Source organism: Nanorana parkeri, unplaced genomic scaffold, assembly GCF_000935625.1.
Source record: "Nanorana parkeri isolate BGI_ZX_2015 unplaced genomic scaffold, ASM93562v1 scaffold1469, whole genome shotgun sequence".
Lineage (NCBI taxonomy): Eukaryota > Metazoa > Chordata > Amphibia > Anura > Dicroglossidae > Nanorana > Nanorana parkeri.
In genome coordinates, this window is record NW_017307737.1 from 119,901 (window position 1) to 146,354 (window position 26,454).

The following is a 26,454-nucleotide window of genomic DNA, read 5'->3' on the forward strand; positions in this document are numbered from 1 at the left end:
GAGCCTCTAATGCTAAATGAGGGAATCTACTCTGCCGGGCTGTTGTGTTCTGATTGCCAGTGCCTGCAGCTGTCAGGATACCTGAAGTCAGAGTCTGCGCCTGATTGGCTGCAGTCACTGACAATTCTTGGCCCGGCTCCTTTGACAAAAGTCGATTGAACAACCAACTTTAGCCAAATGGAATGGTACCGGCAGGGCCACCCATGGACCAGATTTCAGGAGAGTCATCAGGAACCAGGCAAAATTCGAGCAACGTACGGCTAGCTTAAAGTGTCCAGGCAATTTCCAACTGTGGGTGCTCGGGTAACCTCTGAGCCTCAGACACAAGCAGAAGAGTCCGACTCATAAATACATCAAATTGAACAAGGGGACATAAATGTATACATTTTGCAGACTTGAGACTGAATGTTCAGATTCTTGTATAAGCCCCATCGTGATTGTTCTTTATGCTCCATGTTGCCTTGTTGTGGTTCCTCTGCCGTGTACCTGTCTGGCTGCCATTTTATTCATGTCATGCTCTTGCTTCTATCATGCTGTACCCATTTCTTTCCTTATTATGTATGAACATTCTGTACGTTATGCTTGTATTGCCAGCTGCTTTTGATTTTATTCAAATAAAAGCCCTCCAAGCTTGTTCAACAAAACTGACTGACTACCGTAGCCGTGCTTTTTATACAGCATGCCTCAGTCTCGCCGTACGCACTGGACAGACATAATAGAACTAATGATAAGGACAAAACGTAAGGATCACTGCAAACAACGGTGAACATCAGAATTAGAAATGGTTAGGGGGTTCCTCTCCCTTAGCAGTTAGACGCCATGCAGCATCATTATGTGGTTGATCTTCTGCAGATTTCTCTGAGCTGTCCTTGTGTGGTCCGGATTTGCTGCAAAATTTCAATTACTTTGATGTCTGTTGTAGCTGTGATCCTTCTGTTAGATCCCCCCACACCTCCTTTTTTCATGGTTTTATTAGCTTCCAAATGCAGACAATGTTGGGACCAGTGTTGACGGGCTTTAAGGAGCTAACGCAACGTTCTTTTGAAATCAGAATTCAGATGTATTTTACCTGTTTAAGTTGCATTCCATTCCCTCTCCCCATAGACTCGTATGGGGGAGAAAAACTTTTTTCAAGGGAACAAAAGCCCCTCAACACCAGGCACCTAGGGTGATCGCCCCGTACACCTGGGTCTTCACCAAACATAAGTTATGTATATGTTCATCTACTGCACCTCTCACAACTGGGGGTTTCAGCTGGTCAGTATGTTCCTCATAGTCAACAGACCAAGATCCAGACTTGTAACTTATTAAACGAGAACTATATGAGGTGAGTGCTTTTCACTCATCCTCATAGTTCTAGCCGACCTGTGACAATTGAGACTGATCGGGAAGTGAGCGAACACATACCGGCGTTCGCTCACTTCTCGATCCTGTTACGGCACAGGGGAGTGACTGGATTCCCCTCTCCCCGCTCCTCCAGCGCTGACTGGCGGAACGGACGGGGGAGGGGGCGGATACAGCTGGCTTTGCCTCTAGATAGGCAGAGCCAGCTGTCACTCACGCAGCTGGGTGGATCCAGACATAATTGTCGGGATCCGTTTCAGCTGCGGCGTCTCAGTATACCGCGAGCTGTAGCTCGCAGTATACTGAGCCTAGGGTGACAGGAGGACGCTAGTTTGTGTCCTCCCGTTACCCTAAGGAGAACTATGGGGAAAAGCCCTGGCCCCATAGTTCTCCTTTTTAAAACAGAATACCTCCTAGTTCTCTGCAGCATGGGTCCACTGGCGTGTCTGTTGGCTCTTCACATATGCATTGGGGTGATGCACTGTAGCACTGGTCTGTTGTCATCTCATTGTACTTAACAGTAGCGCCAAAAATGAATGGCACCTCAACACACCACACCATGTTTTTATAATATATTGGTGTGAAGTCAACCTTCACTTCCTTTCTTTGTGACACTTTGTGTGGTGAGGTTTCATGATGCCATCATCAGGACAAGAAATTGGATTGAGGTTCCTTCTCAATCCGCTGCTTGGGTGGACATCCATAAAGATCTTTCTGCTCTAGGTAGTCTTACAGTTCCTCCACCGGCTGTGGGTGCATACCTACTGCGCATCCACTTTTAATGTAACTCCTTATCCAGCAAGCTTAATTGGAAGTAATGCACACTTACAAAGCCACATTGTAACATATTACTCACCGCCAGACCCTCTCCTGGCTCTACGATGAGTCTCTCGCCAATAGGGGCTTAAAGTGACATTAAACCCTCAGATTTTTTTAACATAAAACAATACTGTAATGTGCGCCTTTTCTCTAATCCATGGTAGTTTCCCTTCTCTTTGCTGCTCTTCCTTTTAAATCTGTATCTGTTCTCATGCTGGGCAGAACTTCTTCTGTTTTGCAGCAGACTGCCTTGTCTCTGGAATGGATACATGGTGTCTGTGTGAAGGTTCACAACCTGAGCCAGCACTACAGGAAGAGGCACTCAGCTGCAAAGGGAAGTTCTCCCCCAGCATGAGAAGACATGAGGATTTAAAAGGAAGAGCAGCAAAGAGAAGGGAAACAACCATGGATTACAGTAAGGTGCACATTACAGTATTGTTTTATGTTAAAAAATCTGAGGGTTTAATGTCACTTTAATCCTGAAGGTTTTGGCATTCCCTGCAATAAAGCTTTGATCTAGAAAGGTGTGTGCTCTTTTATATGCACTCTGAGTTCTGCGACCTTAGCAAGCGTGCTACTGAATAAGTGCTGGTTCCTTTTGTTACCTGTCCTTTTCAACGTCTCCCTGTAAATTGTGCTTTGCGCACAGAACTTTGAACGTTGAAGGGTGCGCCGTGTATCGTTTAACTGAGATTTGCAGGCTAAACGACGGGGTTTACAGGTACCCAGGGCTTGCAGAAGTACCCTTTGAAAAATAGCTATTTGAAATGCAGAACCCTGAGGTGCGTGCTTTTGAGAGCATAATAAATGCTTTGAAGTTAAAGGAAGAAAAAAGCCTTTTCATTATTTACCAATTGCCAATAAATCCATGGGCTTGTATCAGTATGTGGAGACTAGCTTAGTGATGTGCTGTCCTTCAGCCAGGCTTGGCTCTGCTTCTCCACTTGCTCTCTCTCTCAGCTGCTGTTGGGACAGGTTCTTGATTGTACGGCGTTGCTTGCGAAGGGTGCATTGAGCTGCAGGTCAGCTGCTGCGAGCGTCTGCTTTTCATCAAAGCTTTCAGTGTTGGGAAAGTTGGGCAGACGCCGCCGTCCTAAGTGCCTTCAGATGTTTGTGTGGAGTTCAGCTCAGCTGCTGGGGACAGGTGCTGCACAAGGATCTGGTCAGGATCAGAATGCTAATCTGTGAGCACAACCACAGTGTTACATTATGAATCTTAGACACTATCTGTATCTTCAGATACTTGCTGTTTCAGTGTCCCCTTGTGGTCAAATTTTGATAGACAACACCACTAAAACCATTATTTTGGTGCTGGCTTATTTCTTAGGGTGACACCGGTGGTGGAAATTTCCTGGAAGAGGTTGCATTTCTGTCCCTTTCCACAATAATATAGTGATGGTGTCGCACTGCTTGACCGTGCTGAGGCTGCGTTTGACTTGCTTTGCATTTCTTTGAACATAGCATGTCATATTGGAGATGTGTTTGTGTTAGTGGCAAAGAATGTCATCTGCAGCCTTTTGTGTTCGCATGTTTGTGATGCACTGCATTTGACGGCAACCCCACTGTACACAAGCCCTTCCACAGTATTTTACAGTGTAGCCTGGGTTCCTTGGAACCCTAGGGTTCTGCTAGAGGTCCCTAATGGTTCCACCAAGTCTGCCGGTGCAGCTGATTCTTACCTGCCCAACAGTGGCTTCAGTAGGCCCCCTTAAACTACCGTTGCTGCCAGCAGTACCTTGCATTGCACTACCGGAGTATCGCTGGGTGGATTGATGTCAGCCCAACATTAGTCATTTAGTTCTGGCACCTGACTTCACCAGCAGCACAAGATGAGCAGCAGCTGCTGGGAAAAGCAAATGTTTTGCTCCAAAATATCCTACTGGCACAGCATAAACCGAGGCTGCCCCTGTGCAATAGTAGCACTATAGCCCCCATCTGTCCCTTTCCTAACCACTGGATAAAGCAGGTAGTTGGCAGTTGCAGCCAGCAGAACCTCTATAGCCATGCATGACAAAGCTGTGCAGGGTATAGTGCTAGTGTATACACTAGACACCAGTGCACGGTTAGTGTGTCTGCCCCAATGCGCTCTTGGTGTATCTGGCAGGCCCCAATGCGCTCTTGGTGTATCTGGCAGGCCCCAATGCGCTCTTGGTGCGTCTGGCAGGCCCCAATGCGCTCTTGGTGCGTCTGGCAGGCCCCAATGCGCTCTTGGTGCGTCTGGCAGGCCCCAATGCGCTCTTGGTGCGCCTGGCAGGCCCCAAAGCGCTCTTGGTGCGTCTGGCAGGCCCCAATGCGCTCTTGGTGTATGCACTCACATCACGCACTAAGGGTTGGTATAAATGTTATGTCAAAAATGTTAAAGAATTATGTCAGGGGTTCCCCAAGACCAGAGAAATGTTTTAAGGAAATAAAGGTTGAGAGAAGCTGGTGCAGACAAATGTTGTGAGAACAGAACACCATCTTTGCTCTTTGCAATGGCCATGAAGTCTGCAAATTCCTGACACTTGCTGAAGCAACATTTTGAGGATTTCTGATAGGACAGAAGCAGTTTGTGACACCATTCTGAAAAGTCTGAGTGGACGTCTGCAAATCATCACGATCATATAGTAAATTCATTTTGGAATACACGGGTCTTAGCTCTTGACTGATTGTGGCTTACAAATTGAATTCTCCATCTACTTCTGCCTGTTGGGTTGTCCTTGTTAATGCAAATGTATGTTCCGATTCTTGTCATTCGTTCCCTCACAGGGATTATTAAAACAGACATTTACAGACACTGCAATATTGCATAGAGGGAGACTACCGCTCCATATCACGTAACTGACTGGTCACCAGTAGAAACTCTGTGCCAACTTGTTCTGTCCATGGGCAAGTGTTTGCAATGCAGCCAAGGCCATGCGATGCTGTGAAGGGTTGGTCCACCTAAATACAATTTTTGGGTATATCCAGACAAAATGAATAAGGCATTAGTTGCTGGTGTCCCTGGGACTCCAGCAGTAAGATCTGTACACAGGAGTTCTCAGCAGCCGATGCCTGCTGTGGCCATTATAGGAGGCTCACATCCTGTTTAGATTTGTCATTTACTTTGTACTATTAAGTATATTTCTGGAAGGAATAAGACTTCACGACATTGGGGGGAAAGCTCGAGCAACAAGGGAATGAGCAATTTAATGTGCTTGTGTCTGGCCAAATCCGAAACTCATGTTTTGGGTGGACTTTAAAAAAAAAAAAAAGTATTTATTTTGGCTAAATAAAGGAAAGAGCGAGTCCGTGTCCCCCTTTTGGGGAGATTGCCTTTACTTTCATGCTGCTGACACCATTTGAGGGTGTCATGGTGTCACTGCTGAAAGGTAATGCCTTTTTTAGATGTCCCCATCAGGGGAAGACACGACAGACAATAATTTAAAAAAAGCTCCAAATGTAAAGGAAGCGATCCGTGACACGCCAATGGTTGAAGGAGTCCAAAGGAATGATTCATCAATGAGTATTCAATCAAATATTACTTGGGACTTTTGATACCTTTTGGTGTGTTGCTGCGGCTGCTTCATGTAGATTTTGACCTTTTTCCCAGGATCCTCCTCTCTCTGATGGTCTTCTGGTATATATGGGCGGCCTCACCCACACTAATCGGCTCTAGTAATGAGATGGCCCCTTATAACAATCCTGGAAATAATATTTGAAGATCTAGCACCGCACCGTGTATGTGTTTCTGAATATTATAACCTAACAAAGATTTCTAACCCTTTTCTTGGCTGCCGTTGTGTTTTAACCTCTTGCCGTCCGCCCGTAGTAAAAAAACGGACGGACGGCACTGCAGCATCTGCGGGTTGCCGTCTCCAGACGGCAATTTTTTTCTGCTCGCGCGCGCCCCCTAGCGGGCACGCACGGGCAGAAAAGACCCGCTAAATGCACACACCCGTTACCGGGTGTTTCACATATAGGAAGACCAGGTGTAGAGAAACTCTGGCCATCTAGCTGTTGAACTACAAATCCCTCACAGCCATGACTCCCAGAGACAGATGCATGAGGGGATCTGTAGGCTCACCAAAGCTGGAGGGCCAGAGTCCTGTCGTAGATGAACACTTCTTTTTATTCCTACCTAGTAAGTTGTGTCCTTGTTGTGTGACTGTTGTTCAGATTCCTCGTTCCTTCTGCAGGTATCTTTCTGGCGACCCCGCCTCTTCATTTGGAAGCTTGGTTAATGGGGCTGTTCTTCCGGACCTGTCCTCTGCATTGTTATCTACTCCACCGGGGCTTCTGCAGTTGCTGAACCAGCAGGCCAGTCGATTGCAGCGCAAAGCTTCCTCATCTTCCCTGCCCGGGCGCCTGAGCAGAGCCCTCTCTCTTGGAACCATCCCGTCCTTTACCCGAACAGGTAAAAAGTTTGATTACGCTTACTGCTGTGCACACCCTGTTCTTATTGGCAGCCCTGAAATGTCCCGTCCCCGTAAGGGATGTCTGTGTGGGCAGCCTAACAACCCAAGAGCACGGTAAATTATAAGTCTTATGATGCCAACTAACTCAAGTTTTATAATATTAGGAGAATCTTATTACCATTTCCTGGCTGTTAGATTCAGCGGAGGTTCTTAGTCCGGCATGTATCTACCTCTGGCTAAGTACATGTGCACAGGTTTGAATTTGTCTTCCATATCATAGGTTTAGAGGTTTGAACAAAGAGGGAAGACATTAAAGGAGTCGTAAAGTCCCGGGGTATTCTCTCCTGTTAGAACATCAGCATTGTAATAGGAATACATACTGGAGATGTCTCTGATAACACAATCAAAGCTTACATGAAGAAATCTCTTATGTAGGGAGCGCTGCCTTCCATCTGCCCATCACTTCCAACAACTTCCTGGACTCCCGGTGTGCTTTGCGTCTCTTTCCCTGCTGCTTGATGTGACGCAATCTCCATTTCTCAAGCAAGCAATGATCATGTTACATTGATCAGACGTTGAGTTGTAGTTCAGAAGGCCGGCTCTGTGAGAGTGGTGACTCCAGGAAGTGTATATTCACAGGGCTGAGTGAAATGGTGTCAGTGCATTGAGGAAGTACATCCTATGGACATCTTCAATAAGTACGTTTACAAGAGAACTTATGCATATTCAACATAGAAATACAGATTTATTTTTGGTTTTTGGACATAGATACACTTTATGAGTTCACACAGTGCACCTTCCATCTCATGCTGGGCCACTTCATGAGCCTTAACATTAAAGAGGTGTGATGTGGGTGGCACGGCCGGATTTCCCACAAGGCACACCAAGGCCTGGTCATGGGGCAGCAGGGATGTGGAATTCCTATCTCCCGATGCCTGGGACATGCAGTTCTGGGCGCCGGGCGGGTAGTTGTTGTCTACATTTAGCCCTGCTTTGGGCAAGCAGAGCTAAATGTACAGCGGGGAAGCTGACACTTGTTTTGTACAGGTAATCCCGCCGGGGGGGGGTATTGTATCCCAGCTGGTTTCTTGGGACCAGAAGACAGAAGGTGACTTCAGCAGCTCCTTTGTTATGTCCGGCTTTTCCATTTCCATGAGTTTTTGTAGCAGGGAAATCCACTTTTTCAAGTTCTCTGGATCGGTTTACTTCTCTGGTCACTCCTCTTTTTCCTGGAAGGATTTTATTTTGGTTTCACTAGTGAAATCCTCTGTTGTTAGACCCTTTCCCAGGGCTGGTATGCAGCTCACTCTGGAATGCAGTGTACTTGCTGAGCCCCTTGTGCAGGAAATTGAGAGAGACTACTACAAGGCAGGCCGAGAACTGCGTACATTCCCGATTGTGTTTCCTGTCTGCGGCCTTTTAGCAGTCACAGACTTGGCTCTTATTACTATGCAAGTCATCATTGTGGACATCAAAGATCCGAACTTGCATGGCCCATCTTTCCAGTTTATCAATCCTTCTTTTATTTTTGCTTAAAACACAATGTGCACATTCACATCACTCCCTGCCTTACAAACTAAGGTCCCTATTGCACGCCATTACTAGGGGCCAATTTAGGCAGGAGCCAATTAACCTTCCAGCATGTCTTTGGAGTGTGGGAGGAAACCCATGCAAGCACAGGGAGACCTGACTAGGATTCGAACTGTGGACCCCAGTGCTGCAAGGCAGAAGTGATAACCGCTAAGCCACTGTGTTGTGTACCTCCATTTGTTACCTTCACTGTGTGTGATCTGGTCTCATCGCTGCTTTTCTAAAGCACGCTGGGAGTGGAAAGGGTCATACCTGGCTTGCCAAAGGCTTTTTGGTTTGCTAGTGTCTATTGCCTCCTGTAGGCAGCAGTTATAACACCTTTTATCTGAATCCTGTGTCCCTTAAAGAACTCCAAGAAACAGACGTCACTAAGTAGTCTAAAAGTGTAGAATTATTCTCGGAATAAAATGTTTAAAGAATGCTTGCTCTTTAGTTCTGAAGATATGGAGGAGGAAGAGATTTTTTTTTTACACCCTTTAAAGATTGACTTCCTTTCTGGTAATCGTACAGAGGAATTTCTATCACATTTTCAGGGAAAACCGTCAAGTAAGGCAGACATTGCTGATCTCCTTTTTAAAATGTTGGTTGCGCTCTTCTGTCCTGATTTTTCTTTTGATTTTAGGGCCTGTTCATACCCAATGCGTTGGGAGCGGGGCAGGCTATTTCCAGCGCAGCCCCAATGCATGACATGGCAATGGCCTTGACATGGATATGCACAGGTCACACCACTGCGTTACGGCATGCTGTACTTTTTTTTTTCTTTTTTCAGCACAGTGAAATGTTATTTGTGACATTTCAATAAAGTTCTAACAAAAAAAAGGAAACAGGTAGGATGCGATAAGTGCATCAGCACTGTCAGGCACACACACACCAGCAGCCGTGTGGTGCAGCGTAGATGCTGGTGCCAGTGGGCCTTAAGTACTTCCAGAGGCACTGAACCATGCCAAGTTTGCAGACTTCACTGGCTACCGACTTGTTCCAGGTCAGTCATTCAAAGTATTTAGGTTAGAAAAAAGGATTAGCAAGAAAGCGAAACTACTTGTGTTTTTAGCAGTGGCAGTGTTCCCACATGACAGGTCCTCTTCAAGGATTTGCTGGACAGTCACTATAGTAATATATATATATACTGTACACTGTGAAGTGTTTTTTACCTGTACGTGCTTATTTAAAATGAAAGCTGTCCTCGGGTGTGATTGATAACCCACTCTGAACCTTTTATGTGTTTCAGATTCGGGGTATCTGTTCAGTGGCAGCCGTCCAGCGTCTCGGGCGTCTACATACAAGGATTCTGCAGGATCAGGTGAGACGTTGCGTGTTGAATATTGGCAGTGAGAGGCTTGAACTTTAACCTTTCCTTTATCTCATTCTCTTGTATGAAGTCTTTATGATCCATAAAGTTAATTGATCTTTTGTCAAGACTGCTCTGTTAGGGCACAACAGCGTTTAACCTTTTTGCTCCCAGTCATTTTGTTTTTATATTAAATGCACATTTTAGGCCTGAAGATTACTTAAACCCCCAAAACATATTTTCTGAAAGCTGAGACCATGTCGGGTCAAATGGTGGCAGTTGAAATTTTTTGTCACTGATGGTTGATTTATTGATTACCAGGTCTTTTTTTTTTTCCTCGCTGTACGGCGCCTACTGCCAGCCCTTTAAATTTATTGCGATAAAGAATTGCAAATTTTTTTTTTAAAAGGTGCCCCCGCAGCAAACGTTATCACCCTGTGCAGGGTGATGACGCTTGTCTGTCGCCGCACACACACAATGTGCAAGTGTCCGTACGGCAAGTGTACAGACAGCGCCAGAAAACAAGTGTCATCACCCCTCGCAGCCCGGAGCTGTTTACCACCAAAAAGATGGCCGCTGACAAACCTCATTGCCGGTGGCCAACTTGCACATACTCAGTGCTACCACAACCAAAATGGCCGCCGGCATTGAGGTTTGTTGTCGCTGGCCATCCTGGTTGTGGCAGTGGGGACACACTGCGCATGTGCAGTGTGACCCTGCTCACAACAAAGATGGCCACCGTGTGCTTTTTGTGGGCAAAAAGGTTCTGTGAGTACCGGCACTTTTTTTGCCCAGAATAAAAGCACTGCTGTTTGCCAAATCCATATTTTCAGTAAAAAAATATACACTCAAATTATTTTTGGTGCACACAGACACAATAATGTACCCATTTATAGGTGAAAGAGAAAAGATCTATAAACCTCCGGCCCAATCCACACTGTGGATTCACCTCCGGTCCAATCCACACTTTCACTGTGGATTGGGCCAAAGGTTTATAGATCTTTTCTATGTGAAGCCACCTTTCTCTTGGCTGGGTAGGATTAATATAGAGACAATGTACAGCTTACCTGAAATACTAGATGCATTTCAGACTGTCCCAGTGAAACCCCCTACAGGCTTTCATGATCTTCTCAACAAGGTGTTTAAGGACTTCATATGGACACACAAATGACCAAGGATAAATAGACAAATCCCTGTACGGCCTACATTTGCTGGTGTTCTGGCTCTCCGACTTCTAGTATTCAATGGCAGTACTAACTAGAAGGGGAACAGAACATACCAAAGGGTGTATGGTGGTTCCTGTGGGACAGGCCATGGTCTTGGGGACAGACTATACAAAAGGGTATATGGTGGTTCTTACCTAAAAGGGTATATGGTGGTTCACACCCCACATGGTGTGGGGGACAGACTATACTAAAGGGTATATGGTGGTTCTTGTGGGACAGGCCATGGTGTGGGGGACAGACTATACAAAAGGGTATATGGTGGTTCCTGGGGGAAAGGCCATGGTGTGGGGGACAGACTATACAAAAGGGTATATGGTGGTTCCTGGGGGAAAGGCCATGGTGTGGGGGACAGACTATACAAAAGGGTATATGGTGGTTCCTGGGGGACAGGCCATGATCTTGGGGACAGAATATACAAAAGGGTATATGGTGGTTCCTGGGGGATGGAACATTTTAGTGTTCAATTTTTTTCTATTGTTTCATTTTTGTCTCTTCAGATTATTATTCCCTGCTGTCGGGAAGTTACGCCTCATCGCCTCTCCCATCACCTACTCCATCTGTGGCCGGTTCAGCCACATCTAGCTGTGGATCCATGCTTCACCGACGCCCCCTGATAAGCCCAGCCCGTCTGAACTTGAAGGGACAGAAGCTGAACTTCTCTCCTACCCAGTTTGACAAAACACGTCCCAACTTTGAAGACATCACCTACCCGGACAGCAGCATGTGTCCATTGGAGTTCACCAACTTAACGACAAAGAGCCTGAGTGAGTTCCCAGAAGCTTCCAATTATTTTAATGTAGTATACACCAGTATGAATGGGTGGCGGAGTATGTGTACACCAGTATGAATGGGGGGCGGAGTATGTGTACACCAGTATGAATGGGCGGCGGAGTATGTGTACACCAGTATGAATGGGGGGCGGAGTACGTGTACACCAGTATGAATGGGGGGCGGAGTACGTGTACACCAGTATCAATGGGGGGCGGAGTACGTGTACACCAGTATCGTGTTTGCAGAGGCATCCGTGGCTTTCAGTAAGGACATTGCTTCATTTACAATTGTAGTTTTAGTTTTGAAGTTACTTTCCCAAATTTCTTTGCTGGTACATATTTTCATGAATGTATTTTCTTTCACAAAACTTTTATTGTTTTAAGCATAGTGTATCAATAATAGGACCATTGAGGTGTAGTGATTGTCTCACTTGCCAAGCATTGAGCAGAGTCTAATGATGGCTGCCCCCATGTACATGTATGATTGGGAAGGAAAATCAGAGTACCATCCGCACTCCTACGGTCTTACAGTTCAAAAGGCATCTGTGGTGCTCAGGGTGACCGCACGGATGGCGCAGTGCAAACATCAATGGTAAATTCAAACATTTCACCGTCACACACTCAGGGAATCTAATATCAAAATCCCATATATATATATTATTAAAGTGCATAATGTCACATGGCGTCAAAGGGTGCTAAAAGTGTGCCGGTGAGATGTTTGAATTTACCATTGATTGAGAAGGAAGGGATTTATGGGACAAAGTGCACTTCTCCATGTTACCCTTTTGCCCTGATCTAACTTAATTGACCTCCCCCCTCCAGATGTGCGTATCTACCTCGATACAACCTCCAATGTTTACATCCAATGCCGCAGGTCCCATTCTCCTGGCCGTGCTTGAGTATAACAGCCCCATAGACTTCTATAGGGCTGTCTCTGTTCTCACTGACTCTGGAGTATGTGGGCTGTCTCTGGACTGCGTCATGAGGCCAGAGACGGCCCCATAGAACTCTATGGGGCTGTAATGCCATGCTTGTTACCCAAATTATTCTTTACATGCCTTTGTGTACAAGTGCATTCTAGGCACACTGGAGTATTGTTTTAGTGAGTACTCATTACCTGAAAGTAATTATTGATGTAGCTTGCAGGACACATTGATAGGACTATTAACATGAAGCCAATGCTCCATAGATCTGATTTATGGTGAAAGCACGCTAAGACTTATAGTCATGTACAATTGATTATTGATGTTCTTGTGCAGATCACCCGAAGATGATGTCTGAAACCAGGAGTGACAGCAGTAACACTACGCCTAGAAAAGAGGACAGCTCCTCCCATTCTTCAGCCTGCCCGGTGGACACAACCACGGCTTTCCTGGACTCCCCATCTAGCTGGAAAAGTGAGTGACCCCTCTTGTGGCATCTCTATGATTTGAGTTGTCGGGTACTTGTGCACTGACTTTGATTCTGTTTTTGCTCCTGTGCGTGGCGACTATTTACCAGATTTAAAAAGCTAAGCAAGTTTAAACTTGGGCATAAAGCTGAACTAACGCACTGGGAGCTTTAGTAGCTTCAATCATTTGTGAGCAGAGTGCTCATTCATCATGATGTAGTGGAGGAGGGAGCAGGCACATTAGAAGACATAGTCCACCTTTTGGGAAAATGTATTAAATGCGCCAACAATGATGAAATAAAAAATAAGTGCATTTATAAAATGTTTGCATGCAGGCCTGCAGAGCATTGCAACCGTGATCAGTACGTGATGGGAGCAATGCGCAGACTTTTGCATTACTGACCCCCCAGCGCCTCCTGCTATGGGGCTTAAAGGAGAACTATGAGGCGAGTGAAAATCACTCAGCCACATAGTTCTAGCCGACCTGTGACAATGAAACTGTCACAGGTTCAATAGCAATAGATCGGGAAGTGAGCGAACACATAACATCGCTCGCTCACTTCTCGATCTATCCCTGCATTCCCCCCGTCCAATCCTCCAGCGCTGACTGGCAGAACGGACGGGGGAGGGGGCAGGCACAGCTGGCTCTGCCTCTAGATAGGTAGTGCCAGCTGTCAATCCCGCAGCTGGGTTGGATCTCAACAGTAATGTCGGTATCCGTCCCGGCTGCGGCGTCTCAGTATATAGTGAGCTGTAGCTCATGGTATACTGAGCTTAGGGTGACTGGAGGACGCTAGTTTGTGTCCTCCCGTTAACCCTAAGGAGAACTATGGGCAAACGCCTTAACCCCATAGTTCTCCTTTAAGGAAGTAATTAACTAAAAGTGCAGTGATGTCACCGTCCTGTTGTGGCAGATGAGATTTGTTTCCTGTTCATTCATGGAACCCTGTGATTGGATGATGTGGCTGTGAGGGTGGAGCCACCAAAAAATCATTATTTTTTTTAACAGCTTTTGTTGGTGTATGGGTGAGATTTTCCTGCTATGCCGGATGTAGGCAAACTCCAGCTCTCCAGCTGTGGTGCAACTACAACTCCATGAGGCTTTGGAAGACTGATGGCCACATGCATGACTCACAGAAGCAGGTGAGCACAATGGGAGTTGTAGTTTCACCATAGCCAGAGTTTGCCCACCACTGTCCTAGGCTTTTAGTGTCATGTCAGAGGCGGCTCAGCTGTAAGTTGAAATTCCAGGCTTCCATTTTCATAGAGAAGAATATTCCTATATATTCCATTATAGAGTCCACTAGGGAAGGTGAACCATTATGTTGGCGCCGCTGCCATATTGGGACCTCCATTAGATTCTATAGAGCATGCACTTCATCTATAGATAACAAAGTTCATCTTACAGCAGAGCTCTGGCTGGGGATGTAGAGAGATCGCAATGCAGTGGGTGCAGGCAGCAGCAGGGGTCAGATAAGGGATTACACCCTTCCTGGGTTCTCTCAAAGTGTAATCAAAATGTTTCCCCGAAAATAAGACCTAGTACTATTTTTCGGAATTGCTAAAATATAAGACCTACCCCGAAAATAAGACCTAGTTGTGACCATTCCCAGGGCCGGTGGTGGCATAAGGGGAACTTGAAAAGCTGCAGGAGAGGCGGGAGAGAGTCAGCGGTGGAAGGAGGAAGCGAGGCGGCACTGCAAGGAGCAGAGCCGCATAAGCCGATGCTTCCTCTATAGCGCCGGCTTCTGTCACAGGCGGAGTGATACCAAATGCACTCCGTCTGTGAGGAATCGATAGTAAAAGCGCGCTTCGCTCATCCTGGCCAGCGATTGGTTAGCAAATTTTTACATATTTTTGTACATGAATAAGTGTGGATTGTTGTACATAAATAAAAATAAGACCTAGTGTGTTTTTTGGAGCCAAAGATAATATAAGACAGTGTCTTATTTTCGGGGAAACACGGTAGGTCACAGATAAAATGTTGATTGCATTTAGGATTGCACGCTCTGCACGCTCTGACCCGCTTCACTTTCACTCTGCAGGTTGGGGAGGGACGACACTCCGCTGGCTTTTGGTGCTGAGTCTGACCGGCAACATATTTTTCTCCTCAGTGTACCTGTACAGAACTGTCTACTGACTCCATGTAAATAACTCCACTCCCCCCCCTTCCTCTGAGCAATGTGTCACTTGGTGCTCCTGAATATCCTGACACTGCCTGACCATCACTGGTGCTGCCCCCTGGCTGCTGCGCGGGCTCCTGTGCCTGCTCCGAACCAACCATTTCTGTATTATAGGACTTTGTTCTGTATTGTGAACTGTTACAAGTTACACATCGAGCTGAAGACTGTATTAAACAGAGAAAATGGACAACCCAGCCCTATGTTTGGTGTTTATTTTGTGGCGTCTTTGCGTTTACACATGCAATGTCAGCCTTTGCGAATGGATCAAGGCGACCTGTTACCGACTGTTCTCATCACCTGAAAAAATAATTGTATCTGCTAATGGTAACGTTACTTTCATCCATTAAACCGGGGGTGGGCAAACTCCGGCCCTCCAGCTGTTGTGGAACTACAACTCCCATGAGGCATTGCGAGATTCTCACAGGCACGGATGCATGATTGGATTTGTAGTTTCACCGCAGCTAGAGGGCCAGCGTTTGCCTACCCCTGCATTAATTCATATTTGCACTTGAAAGCTTCACACATATTGGAAGTGATGGGAGCACTTCTAGTAAATGTCTGGATGAGCAAGCTTATGTGCACGCTATAAATGTGGGCAATCCTGTATGCTTCGCTTTTAGGCCACGTTCACACTGAGCGACATGAAAATCGCGCGATATTGAGCGACGTGTCGCGACTTTTTCCTATTGGGCTGTATGCAATCAGGAGCAATATCGCTCGAAAAAAGGGTCATGTAGGAGCGACAAGCTACCAGCGACGAGCTACAAGCGATATTGAGCGACGAGATGTGAACAGCTCCATTGAAATGGATTGCAGAAGCTACATAGAGCGATATCGCCTGGAAATATGAGCGATATCGCTGCAAAAATCGCTCGATAAATCGCTCAGTGTGAATGGGGCCTTAGGAATATATCAAGCCCCCCTTTTCAGAAGAGAAAAGAACCTTTTTTTTAGCCGTAGTTCTCTTTACTAATTTACTAGTTACATTTACTAATGGCCCAAAACTCGGCATATAGCAGCTATTGCCTGCTATATGCCGACAGTGCAGAACCATGCTGCAGCCGGGAAGGATCCTGAGGATATAGTATCAGGATTCACCCCGCTATCTGATTGACAGCCTATCTAGAGCCAGCTGAGCCCGCCCCCTCCCCTGCCTGTCCCTCCAATGAGCGCCGGGGAACAGAGAGGAGGAGGGGGGAATCCTTGCGGGGAGCAGTCACTGACAGTCGGCACTCTCTGCAGGGAGGTCATGAAGGGAGTGATCAGCGGTATGTGATCGTCAGTTCTCCATCAATAGAGCCAACGCGTGACAGCTGCATTGTCGTTTATCAGCTCTAACTATGGGAATGAGCGCATTTCACTGATCTCATAGTTCTTCTTTAACCCCTTCGTGACTGACGACGTACAGTGTACGCTGCAGCATCGGGGCTGTTTAAACAGACTCCCGGCGACTTTTGCCGTCGGGACTCTGTTTAAACTTGTAGAGCCGACTGTCGGCTTTACAACAGTTTCATCTGCTTATATTTTGTCTTCTCTGGTACCCACCTTATTAACTTACCAATGTATTTATTTATTTTGCAAACCTTATTGTAGAACCAGTGACTTTGTCCCTGAGTCTTTGCTTCCCTATGCAATTCTGGCACATCATGACTGGTGGGAGGGGCCGGCAGGGTGTTGTACATAGCTTCCGGAAAACATCACAGCGCCCTGCCTCAGTACCCTTAAAGGAGAACTATGGGGTTAGGGCTTTTCCTAAGGGTAACGGGAGGGCACAAACTAGCGTCCTCCCATCACCCTAAGCTCAGTATACCGCGAGCTACGGCTCGCGGTATACTGAGACGCCGCAATATACCGCGAGCATACTGAAACGCTGCAGCTGAAACGGATCCCGTCAATTATGTCTGGATCCGCCCAGCTGCGTGAGTGACAGCTGGCTCTGCCTATCTAGAGGCAGAGCCAGCTGTCCCTCCCCCGTCCGTTCCGCCAGTCAGCGTTGGAGGATCGGAGGGGGGAATCCAGCCCCTCCCCTGTCACGGCAGAGAGCCATGACAGGATCGAGAAGTGAGCGAACGCCGGTATGTGTTCGCTCACCTCCCGATCTACTGAGCCGACCTGTGACAGTCTCATTATCACAGGTCGGCTAGAACTATGAGGTGAGTGAAAAGCACTCGCCTCATAGTTCCCCTTTAAGAGCGCTCAATCCCTGATGAAAGAAGTGGGTGGGCTCTTGGGAGGAGTTATGCAAATATCAGAATGCCTTGATGGGTGGATGTCATTCTGGAGAGGAGGTTGTGCATGCAGACCGCTGTAGGTGATGCTGAGCCTCCATGATTGGAAGAACTAAAATCCAACCTCTGCTTCCTATAGCCACAGACTATACATGGGACCCGGGACTTAGAAAATCATTCCCATGTGTTCATGTTTTGTATCTGATCTCATAGTACATGTTAAAAACTGACAGGCCGACGGCTTTCCTCCAAACACGGGCATTGCAATCACACTGGAAGTCAGTCCATCAGAACTTCATGCCGGACTGGAGCTTCAAGAACACGGACCAGATGGTGCTGTACAATGTCAGTGTGACCCCATACATGATGATGACTGATCAAACCTCCATCTATTCATGTTACTTTATATGTAATCATTTTATTCCTAAATTCTATTCTCTTCTGTAATCCTGATCTCTGGGAGCCGCCATGGTGGACCCGTCACGTGTAATCCTGTCATCTTTATCCTCAGAGTGGCACTGACCTGGAACACGTATGTACAGCATGTGTAACATAGAGATTAGATATATATGTTTTATCTTTTTCATGTAGTCTCTCCATTACCAGATCCTGTCAAAGGATTTGTGGATGGACGATGCGGCTGTGTGAATGGAGCCCCAATTCCAAGTGTTGCAGGAGCCTACGGGGAGGTGAACCCTGCAATTCAGGTAAGATGGGGGGCTGGAGATGTAATACGGATCTAACATGAAACATGGTATTGCTAAGGGCAAACTTAGGCCTCATTCACACGAGAAAACGGCTGACGCGTACAGCTCCGTGCTGCATGGAGGGCCGTATTGGGCAGCTCCCGGGAAGGACAGGTGCTGCGTGTGATTAGTACGCAGTAAAACAGTAGAAAGGCATCATGGCACACTCACAAACCAGCATGTAAAACAACATGTCTCACCACTGAGGTTAATAACAGAGGTTTGGATACACATCTTCTGCAGAGGATGTGAAAGCCGCACTGCCGCGCCAAGGCACCTCTTATAGTGCGGTCCTAACTCTAAACTATGAGAGTCTCCATCTTGGAGCACATGGGGGCAGAAGATATCAAATTGGGTGCAGGTCTGTCAGGAGGACGCCCAGCCTCCTTAAAAGCACAGAAACACACAAGGGATCCCGCACATCCCAATGGCAGCTGAGAAACCCCATGCGTCGCTGCACCAAATCAGTCAAGCAAAATAAACGACAAACGCACTCAACAATTTGTCACCAGTTATACAGTAAGGTGCACACGAAATGGGCTTTGAACAGTAAAACAGTAGAAAGTTCAAATCTTCTGATCCCATGTACTCCAAGATGGAGACTCTCATAGTTTAGAGTTAGGACCGCACTATAAGAGGTGCCTTGGCGCGGCTGTGCGGCTTTCACATCCTCTGCAGAAGACGTGTATCCAAACCTCTGTCATTGTCCTTAGTGGTGAGACAAGTTGTGTTACATGCTAGTTTGTGAGTGTGCCATGATGCCTTTCTACTGTTCGAAGCCCATTTCATGTGCACCTTACTGTATAACTGGTGACAAATTGTTTGAGTGCGTTTGTAGTTTGTTCTGCTTGACTGATTAGTACGCAGGCCCCGTCCTTCTCTATGGGGCGACGTGGCCGTACGTCGTCCTACTCTCACCTCAAGTGTAGATCCGTGAGGGTGCGTGCTTCCTGGCTCGGATGCAGACAGGATACATTCCGTCAGCGTACGAGTACGGACACCCGCACGGACGTGCAGGGCGGGTGAGCGATGGCCGCGTACTCCCATAGAGAAGGTCAGGGGCTGCGTACTAATCACACGCAGCGCCTGTCCTTCCCGGGAGCTGCCCGATACAGCCGTGCACGCAGCGCGGAGCTGTACGCGCCGGCCGTTTTCTCGTGTGAATGAGGCCTTAGCCTTTAAACAGCTGACAAAAACCAGCTCCCAATGAACATGCTCGCATACCCAGCAGTGTTAGGTGGATTTTGCTTCAAGTCAGGGGTGGGCAAATGCCTGCCCTCCAGATGTTGTGGAACTACAAATCCCATGAGACATTGCAAGATTCTCACAGGCATGACTCCCATTGACAGATGCATGAAGGGAATTGTAGTTTCACCATGGCTGGAGTTTGCCCCCGCCCCAAGTCCCTATTCCACACCTTTTTGTGGTGCGTACACATGCAGTGCATGTATGGTGCCAGTGGCAGAACTACCAGGGTCGCAGACGTCGCGACCGGGCCCTGGAGTTCCGCCACTTGGAGGGGGCCCAGGACAGGAGTAAGGGGCCCCTGGTAACTGCTGATTACCAGGATATTTATTATCCCGGTAACCGCTAATGTCAGTCCCGGTACCTCTTCCTCCTGTCCTGGGCCCTACATGCTTCACGCTGTTCCCCTCACCTTGTTCCGGGCGCAGCAGCCAATGAGTGGGAGCGGTGTTATCCCCGCCCCCTCATCACACAGAACTGCTGCCCAGTGCCGAATAGAGCTGCTGCGGACACGAAGGTGGACACAGGGAGCTGGAACTAAAGGTGACATGGGGTCCGGGAGTGGAAAGCTGGGGACGTGAAGGGGGAGATGAGGGGAAGCTAAGGACATGGAAGAGGAGAGTGTTTTGGTTTTTTTTTTCCTTGGGGGGAGGGGGGGGGGCCTTCATGGATCCTTGCATCTGGGCCCTGAGGTCACTAGTTACGCCACTGTATGGTGCCATTACTTGTTAAAGGAGAACTATGAGGTTAAGTCTTTTCCCCATAGTTCTCCTTAGTGTAATGGGAGGACACAAACTAGCGTCCTCCCGTCACCCTAGGCTCAGTATACCGCGAGCTGTAGCTTGCGGTATACTGAGACGCCGCAGCTGAAACGGATCCCGACAATTATGGTGGGATCCGCCCAGCTGCGTGAGTGACAGCTGGCTCTGCCTATCTAGAGGCAGAGCTAGCTGTACCCGCCCCGACCCCCCCCCCCCCCTGCACATTAAACGTGTATAAATTTGCTGCAATGGGCAGTGCGCATTCTGAAATGCCAAGGGTGTGATCAGGGCCAAAGTCACTTTAACTGGCCAGCTTGACCTGGAGAGAAATGTATTTAAAACTTGTAAAATCAAAATGGACATTTTACATACTGAATTGTATCATCACAGGTGATAACTCCGTACTATTACCAGAATACAGCTGATTGGTTACTATGGCTCCTACAGATTGTGTCTGCTCCAGTTTTAATATATGGAGCCGATCTGTGTTCATTGCTGAAGATTGGCGCTGTAGGTGCAGATTTTGCTCTCAATGATCCGTTTCCGTTCTCTGCAGTCAGGCTGAGTTGCTCCGATACATTGTTGCGGGGTCAGAGTCGGGCCAGGAGCAGGAAAGCCGGTGACCTCTTGCTGACATCGAGTGGGCGGGGCTTCAGCGACCCAGCATGCTTTTTGTTTACAATTCCAGCTTAACTGACAGTCGGGGGGCAGAGTCTAGAGAGCTATTTGGGCGTGTCTTCAGCGCAATAACATGGAGGTGGGTGGGGGTCTGGGCGTGTCTGACTTCAGTGGGGGCGGTGACGGGTAGCGGTGGGCGTTCCTAAAGTAAACGTGCAGCTCAGATCCGTTAAACCGGTACAGGACGATGGCTGACCAGGCGGAGGAGACGTCACAGGTGCCCGCTGCGGCCCCGGAGAAGCCGCCGTACTCGTACGTAGCTCTGATCGCCCTGGTCCTGGAGGAGAGCCCGGAGAAGCGGCTGACGCTGAGCGGCATCTACGAAGCCATCGAGCGCCGTTTCCCGTATTACTCCGGGCTGGAGAGGAAGGGCTGGCAGAACAGCATCCGCCACAACCTCAGCCTCAACCAGTGCTTCGTCCGCCTGCCCCGCCAGCCCGGGCACAAGGGCAGCATGTGGGTGCTGGACCCCGCCTTCCACGACATGTTCGAGCAGGGCAACTACCGGAGAAGGCGGCGGCTGAGACGTCTCCAGCAGCCCATGAGCGGAAACCCTCTGCCCGCCTTCCGATACCGGGAGCCGTCAGAGTACCACCTGCAACCCGGGCACTACCCGCTCATCAGCGCGCACTGGGGGCCCGGAGCCCCGATCCTGCTTCCTGGCCCCTCCAATTGCCCCGGGGGGTTCCAGGGGGAGCTGCCCTACTGGGAGCACGGGGTGCAGTACGGGGCACTGGTCTGCCCTCCGACTCAGCTACCTGTGTGCAGCTTCCGAGCCCTCCTGGCTGAATGAACACTGTGCCGACTCCCATCTGTGTGACAACTCACTGCCATCTCCTCTGTGCCACCTGCAACCTTATAACCCATGGCGTATCCTCTGGTAGATGGGCACACCATGCTCACCTGCTTCCTTCCAAATATCGTGCAATGACTGTGCCAGCTCCTGACATCAATTATTCCAGGTCTGAGCAGATTCATTCTTACCATATTCCCATGGCAGCCTGGCATCACCATAACCCAACCAGCTCTGGCTCACTGCAGGAGGACTGCCCCTATTGACACAATACAACACTGTGCCATCCTATGCAATACACTGCTGTGCCATCCTACCCAATGACTATGCCAATCTGTGACATCAATTATTCCAGGTCTGAGCAGATTCATTCTTCCCATTTTTCCAAACCACCTCCATTAGTTTGGCATTGCCATCAACCAACCGACCAACACTGGCTCACCATTGAAGGACTGCCCCTTTTGACACAATACCATGCTGTGCCATCCTATGCAATATGTCATGCCAGGCTACACATTAACAGGCTGTGCCAATCTACACAATGCAACGCAGTGCCATCCAACACAATGACTGTGCCAGTCCCCGGCTTCATCAATTGTTCCAGGTCTGAGCAGATTCATTCTTACCATATTTCCAAACCACCTGGCATCATTGTCAACCAACACTGGCTCACTGCAGGAGGACTGCCCCTATTGACACAATACCATGCTGTGCCATCCTATGCAATATGTCATGCCAGGCTACACATTAACAGGCTGTGCCAATCTAGACAATGCAATGCCATCCAACACAATACAAAACTGTGCCATCTTACCCAATGACTGTGCCAGTCCCCGGCTTCATCAATTATTCCAGGTCTGAGCAGATGAATTCTTACCATATTTCCAAACCAATTTTATGACAGCCTGGCATCACCAGAACCCAATCAACACTGGCTCACCACCCAAGGACTGCCCCTATTGATGCAATACATTGCTGTACCATCCTATGCCAGGCTATGCAGTACATTGCTGTGCTTTGATGCCAGTCAAAAACTGTCCATAAGGAGCCACATAGACACAGCCACCAAACCTTCTCTGTTGCCCCTAAGAAATCTCTGCCACCTGGGCATCAGGAATCAGTCCAATATTCCTGTTTCCTTGCTTGATCCGTTTCTGATGTTGGCATTTGGGCATCTTGATGGGACTCTCATAATTTGTTGGCATCCTAATCTATTTCAAATCCTTTTTTTTTTCTCTGCTCAGGAGGACTTCTGAATTAGTTCTTTAATGGCCTGTGTGTGCCATGCTACTGCCCAGGTCCAATGAAATATAGCTGCCATTTTGGGCATTGCTCTGTTCTCTTGTTTTCCTGACTGTGCTAAAAAGCTCTTACTGTTCTGATATTCTCCATTGTGTGTAAAGGCTAGACTAATGACTATTGATTTCTTATATATATATATATATATATAGCCTTGGTATATCACTATTTTACCCATAGTGCTTAGCAGGAGAAGGATTCATAGCTTGCCTATCTCAAAGAGACCCTGTCACCTTGCCTTTTCAGGACAAAATCGAAGACACTGTTTAAAGCCCACCACCTGACCATCCTATACTGACCTTCACAGCATCTTACTGCCGGTTCTTGTGTGGCTGCAACTATAAAATGCCCGGTGCGTACTGCCTAGTCCTGACCACTGTATTGGTTATACATGTCCAGAAGCACCGGGTATTTTGCAACGGCAGCCACCAGAAGAGTAGCGTGGGTGGACTTTAAGCACCCTGTCACTTTGTCCTGAATAATCAAGGGGACAGGTTCTCTTTAAAAGGATGAGGTTATGTAAATGAATGCCCATAATCAGTTTCTCTCTCTAGGTTGTAAAGAATTGCGATTCATTTACATTCCTTTTATATATATTATTGGTTTAAATTTTCCTTATTGTGGAACTACAAATTCTAGTCTGTCATGCTGGGAATTGTAGTTCATCATGTGTGACGTGCTGGGATCTGCAGTTCATCATGCGTGACGTGCTGGGATCTGCAGATCATCATGTGTGACGTACGGGGATCTGAAGTTCATCATGTGTGCCGTGCTGGGATCTGCAGATCATCATGTGTGACGTACGGGGATCTGAAGTTCATCATGTGTGCCGTGCTGGGATCTGCAGATCATCATGTGTGACGTACGGGGATCTGAAGTTCATCATGTGTGCCGTGCTGGGATCTGCAGATCATCATGTGTGACGTACGGGGATCTGAAGTTCATCATGTGTGCCGTGCTGGGATCTGCAGATCATCATGTGTGACGTACGGGGATCTGAAGTTCATCATGTGTGCCGTGCTGGGATCTGCAGATCATCATGTGTGACGTACGGGGATCTGAAGTTCATCATGTGTGCCGTGCTGGGATCTGCAGATCATCATGTGTGACGTACGGGGATCTGAAGTTCATCATGTGTGCCGTGCTGGGATCTGCAGATCATCATGTGTGACGTACGGGGATCTGAAGTTCATCATGTGTGCCGTGCTGGGATCTGCAGATCATCATGTGTGACGTACGGGGATCTGAAGTTCATCATGTGTGCCGTGCTGGGATCTGCAGATCATCATGTGTGACGTACGGGGATCTGAAGTTCATCATGTGTGCCGTGCTGGGATCTGCAGATCATCATGTGTGACGTACGGGGATCTGAAGTTCATCATGTGTGCCGTGCTGGGATCTGCAGATCATCATGTGTGACGTACGGGGATCTGAAGTTCATCATGTGTGCCGTGCTGGGATCTGCAGATCATCATGTGTGACGTACGGGGATCTGAAGTTCATCATGTGTGCCGTGCTGGGATCTGCAGATCATCATGTGTGACGTACGGGGATCTGAAGTTCATCATGTGTGCCGTGCTGGGATCTGCAGATCATCATGTGTGACGTACGGGGATCTGAAGTTCATCATGTGTGCCGTGCTGGGATCTGCAGATCATCATGTGTGACGTACGGGGATCTGAAGTTCATCATGTGTGCCGTGCTGGGATCTGCAGATCATCATGTGTGACGTACGGGGATCTGAAGTTCATCATGTGTGCCGTGCTGGGATCTGCAGATCATCATGTGTGACGTACGGGGATCTGAAGTTCATCATGTGTGCCGTGCTGGGATCTGCAGATCATCATGTGTGACGTACGGGGATCTGAAGTTCATCATGTGTGCCGTGCTGGGATCTGCAGATCATCATGTGTGACGTACGGGGATCTGAAGTTCATCATGTGTGCCGTGCTGGGATCTGCAGATCATCATGTGTGACGTACGGGGATCTGAAGTTCATCATGTGTGCCGTGCTGGGATCTGCAGATCATCATGTGTGACGTACGGGGATCTGAAGTTCATCATGTGTGCCGTGCTGGGATCTGCAGATCATCATGTGTGACGTACGGGGATCTGAAGTTCATCATGTGTGCCGTGCTGGGATCTGCAGATCATCATGTGTGACGTACGGGGATCTGAAGTTCATCATGTGTGCCGTGCTGGGATCTGCAGATCATCATGTGTGACGTACGGGGATCTGAAGTTCATCATGTGTGCCGTGCTGGGATCTGCAGATCATCATGTGTGACGTACGGGGATCTGAAGTTCATCATGTGTGCCGTGCTGGGATCTGCAGATCATCATGTGTGACGTGCTGGCATCTGCAGTTCATCATGTGTGACGTGCTGGGATCTGCAGTTCACCGGTGACTGGCATGCTGGCAATTGTAGTTCATCATTGGGTAAAGTTCTGCTCTCCCCTTCCTTTAATGGTTCATTTGATCCCGTGTGTGTCTCAGATATTGTCCAGAATTGTTATAAACGATTAATTTCCTAATACACAAGACGCCATTGTTTTTACACAAATGAATTGTATCGTTGGCCACGTTCAGGTGCGATTCTCTTTTCCAGAGGACCTTCCATACAGGAAGATTCACCAGTTGGCACGATGGGGTCGGTGAATGTTTTATTGTGTAGATGGGGAAAAATGTCATTGTTTTTTACTTGTTCAAAATATGTATTTTTGTACATTTCATAAAGTTTTATAAAGGTTGTAAAGTTCACCAAAGTTTTAATAAAAGTTTATTTCTGTTAAGTGATGATGTTTTCTTTCCTTATAAGTTGACTTTGTGCTCTCCAGGATCCAATCCAAGAGGACTGATACACCTCAAATCATCTCTGAATTGGTGCTGACACTGTCCTTCCTTCACTAAGATACTTGAATGTATTTCTAAGATTTAACTCCTGAGTTCAGTGTCCTCTTCTCCAAACGTTCTTCGGGTTTCAGGTCCTCGGCCATCTTACCTGGCTGGCTCGGGATGATGGAACTCCAGCATGTGAAGTTAACGCTGACCGTACATGTTACACTTTGTCATGCAATCTTTGTGCAGTCACTCAGCATTACTAAAACTATGTAATATAAGAACCGACCTGAACTATACAATCAATCTGTATCCAATCAGGCACCAGCTGGGACTACATCATTGTTGGCAGATCTAAAGGAGATTGTACAATCAGATTTAAGCCCTCGTTAACACCTGAACGTTTTGTAGCGCGTTCTACGCTCGACGAACGCTCTACAAAACGCTCAAAAATATAAATCCCATTGTATTCAATGGTCTCTTTCCCACCTTGGCATTTTGTTGCGCGTTTCCATTGGGATACAGCCAAGTAGCCTTCGGAAACGCGTGTTTGTCGCGCGACTTTTTTACCGCGAATCGCGGTAAAAAAACGCGCGACAGACACGCATATGCAATACGCCTAGGTGTGAACGAGACCTAGTGTGCGTGGTGAGCTCAAGTCTGACCAAGGCATTCTGTGACTGGATGATGGGAGATCGTGTCATTCACTTGCACCTCCTCCAGTCACAGCTGAACTCCAGGCAAGGCATTCTGTGATTGGAAGAGGGGAGATTGTGACATTCAGCTATGACTGGAGGAGGTGCAGATGAACTTCACAGAAAGCATTCTGTGATTGGATGAGGGGAGATCATGATGATCACGGTTGATTGGAGGAGGTGC

The 26,454-nt window shown here is 47.7% G+C and overlaps 1 protein-coding gene across 1 annotated transcript in view; it reads left to right on the top strand.

Moving 5' to 3' along the window:
• TMEM201 (transmembrane protein 201) overlaps positions 1-15,169 on the top strand; it is a 40,369-nt gene extending 25,200 nt beyond the window's left edge. Inside the window, exons 9-13 of the mRNA XM_018570168.1 lie at positions 6,321-6,538; positions 9,358-9,429; positions 11,141-11,407; positions 12,673-12,810; positions 14,849-15,169. Coding sequence (XP_018425670.1) covers positions 6,321-6,538; positions 9,358-9,429; positions 11,141-11,407; positions 12,673-12,810; positions 14,849-14,943 — 790 coding nt within the window. The 3' untranslated portion in view covers positions 14,944-15,169. The remainder of the gene's footprint in view (positions 1-6,320; positions 6,539-9,357; positions 9,430-11,140; positions 11,408-12,672; positions 12,811-14,848) is intronic.
• The last annotated feature ends 11,285 nt before the right edge of the window (positions 15,170-26,454 follow it).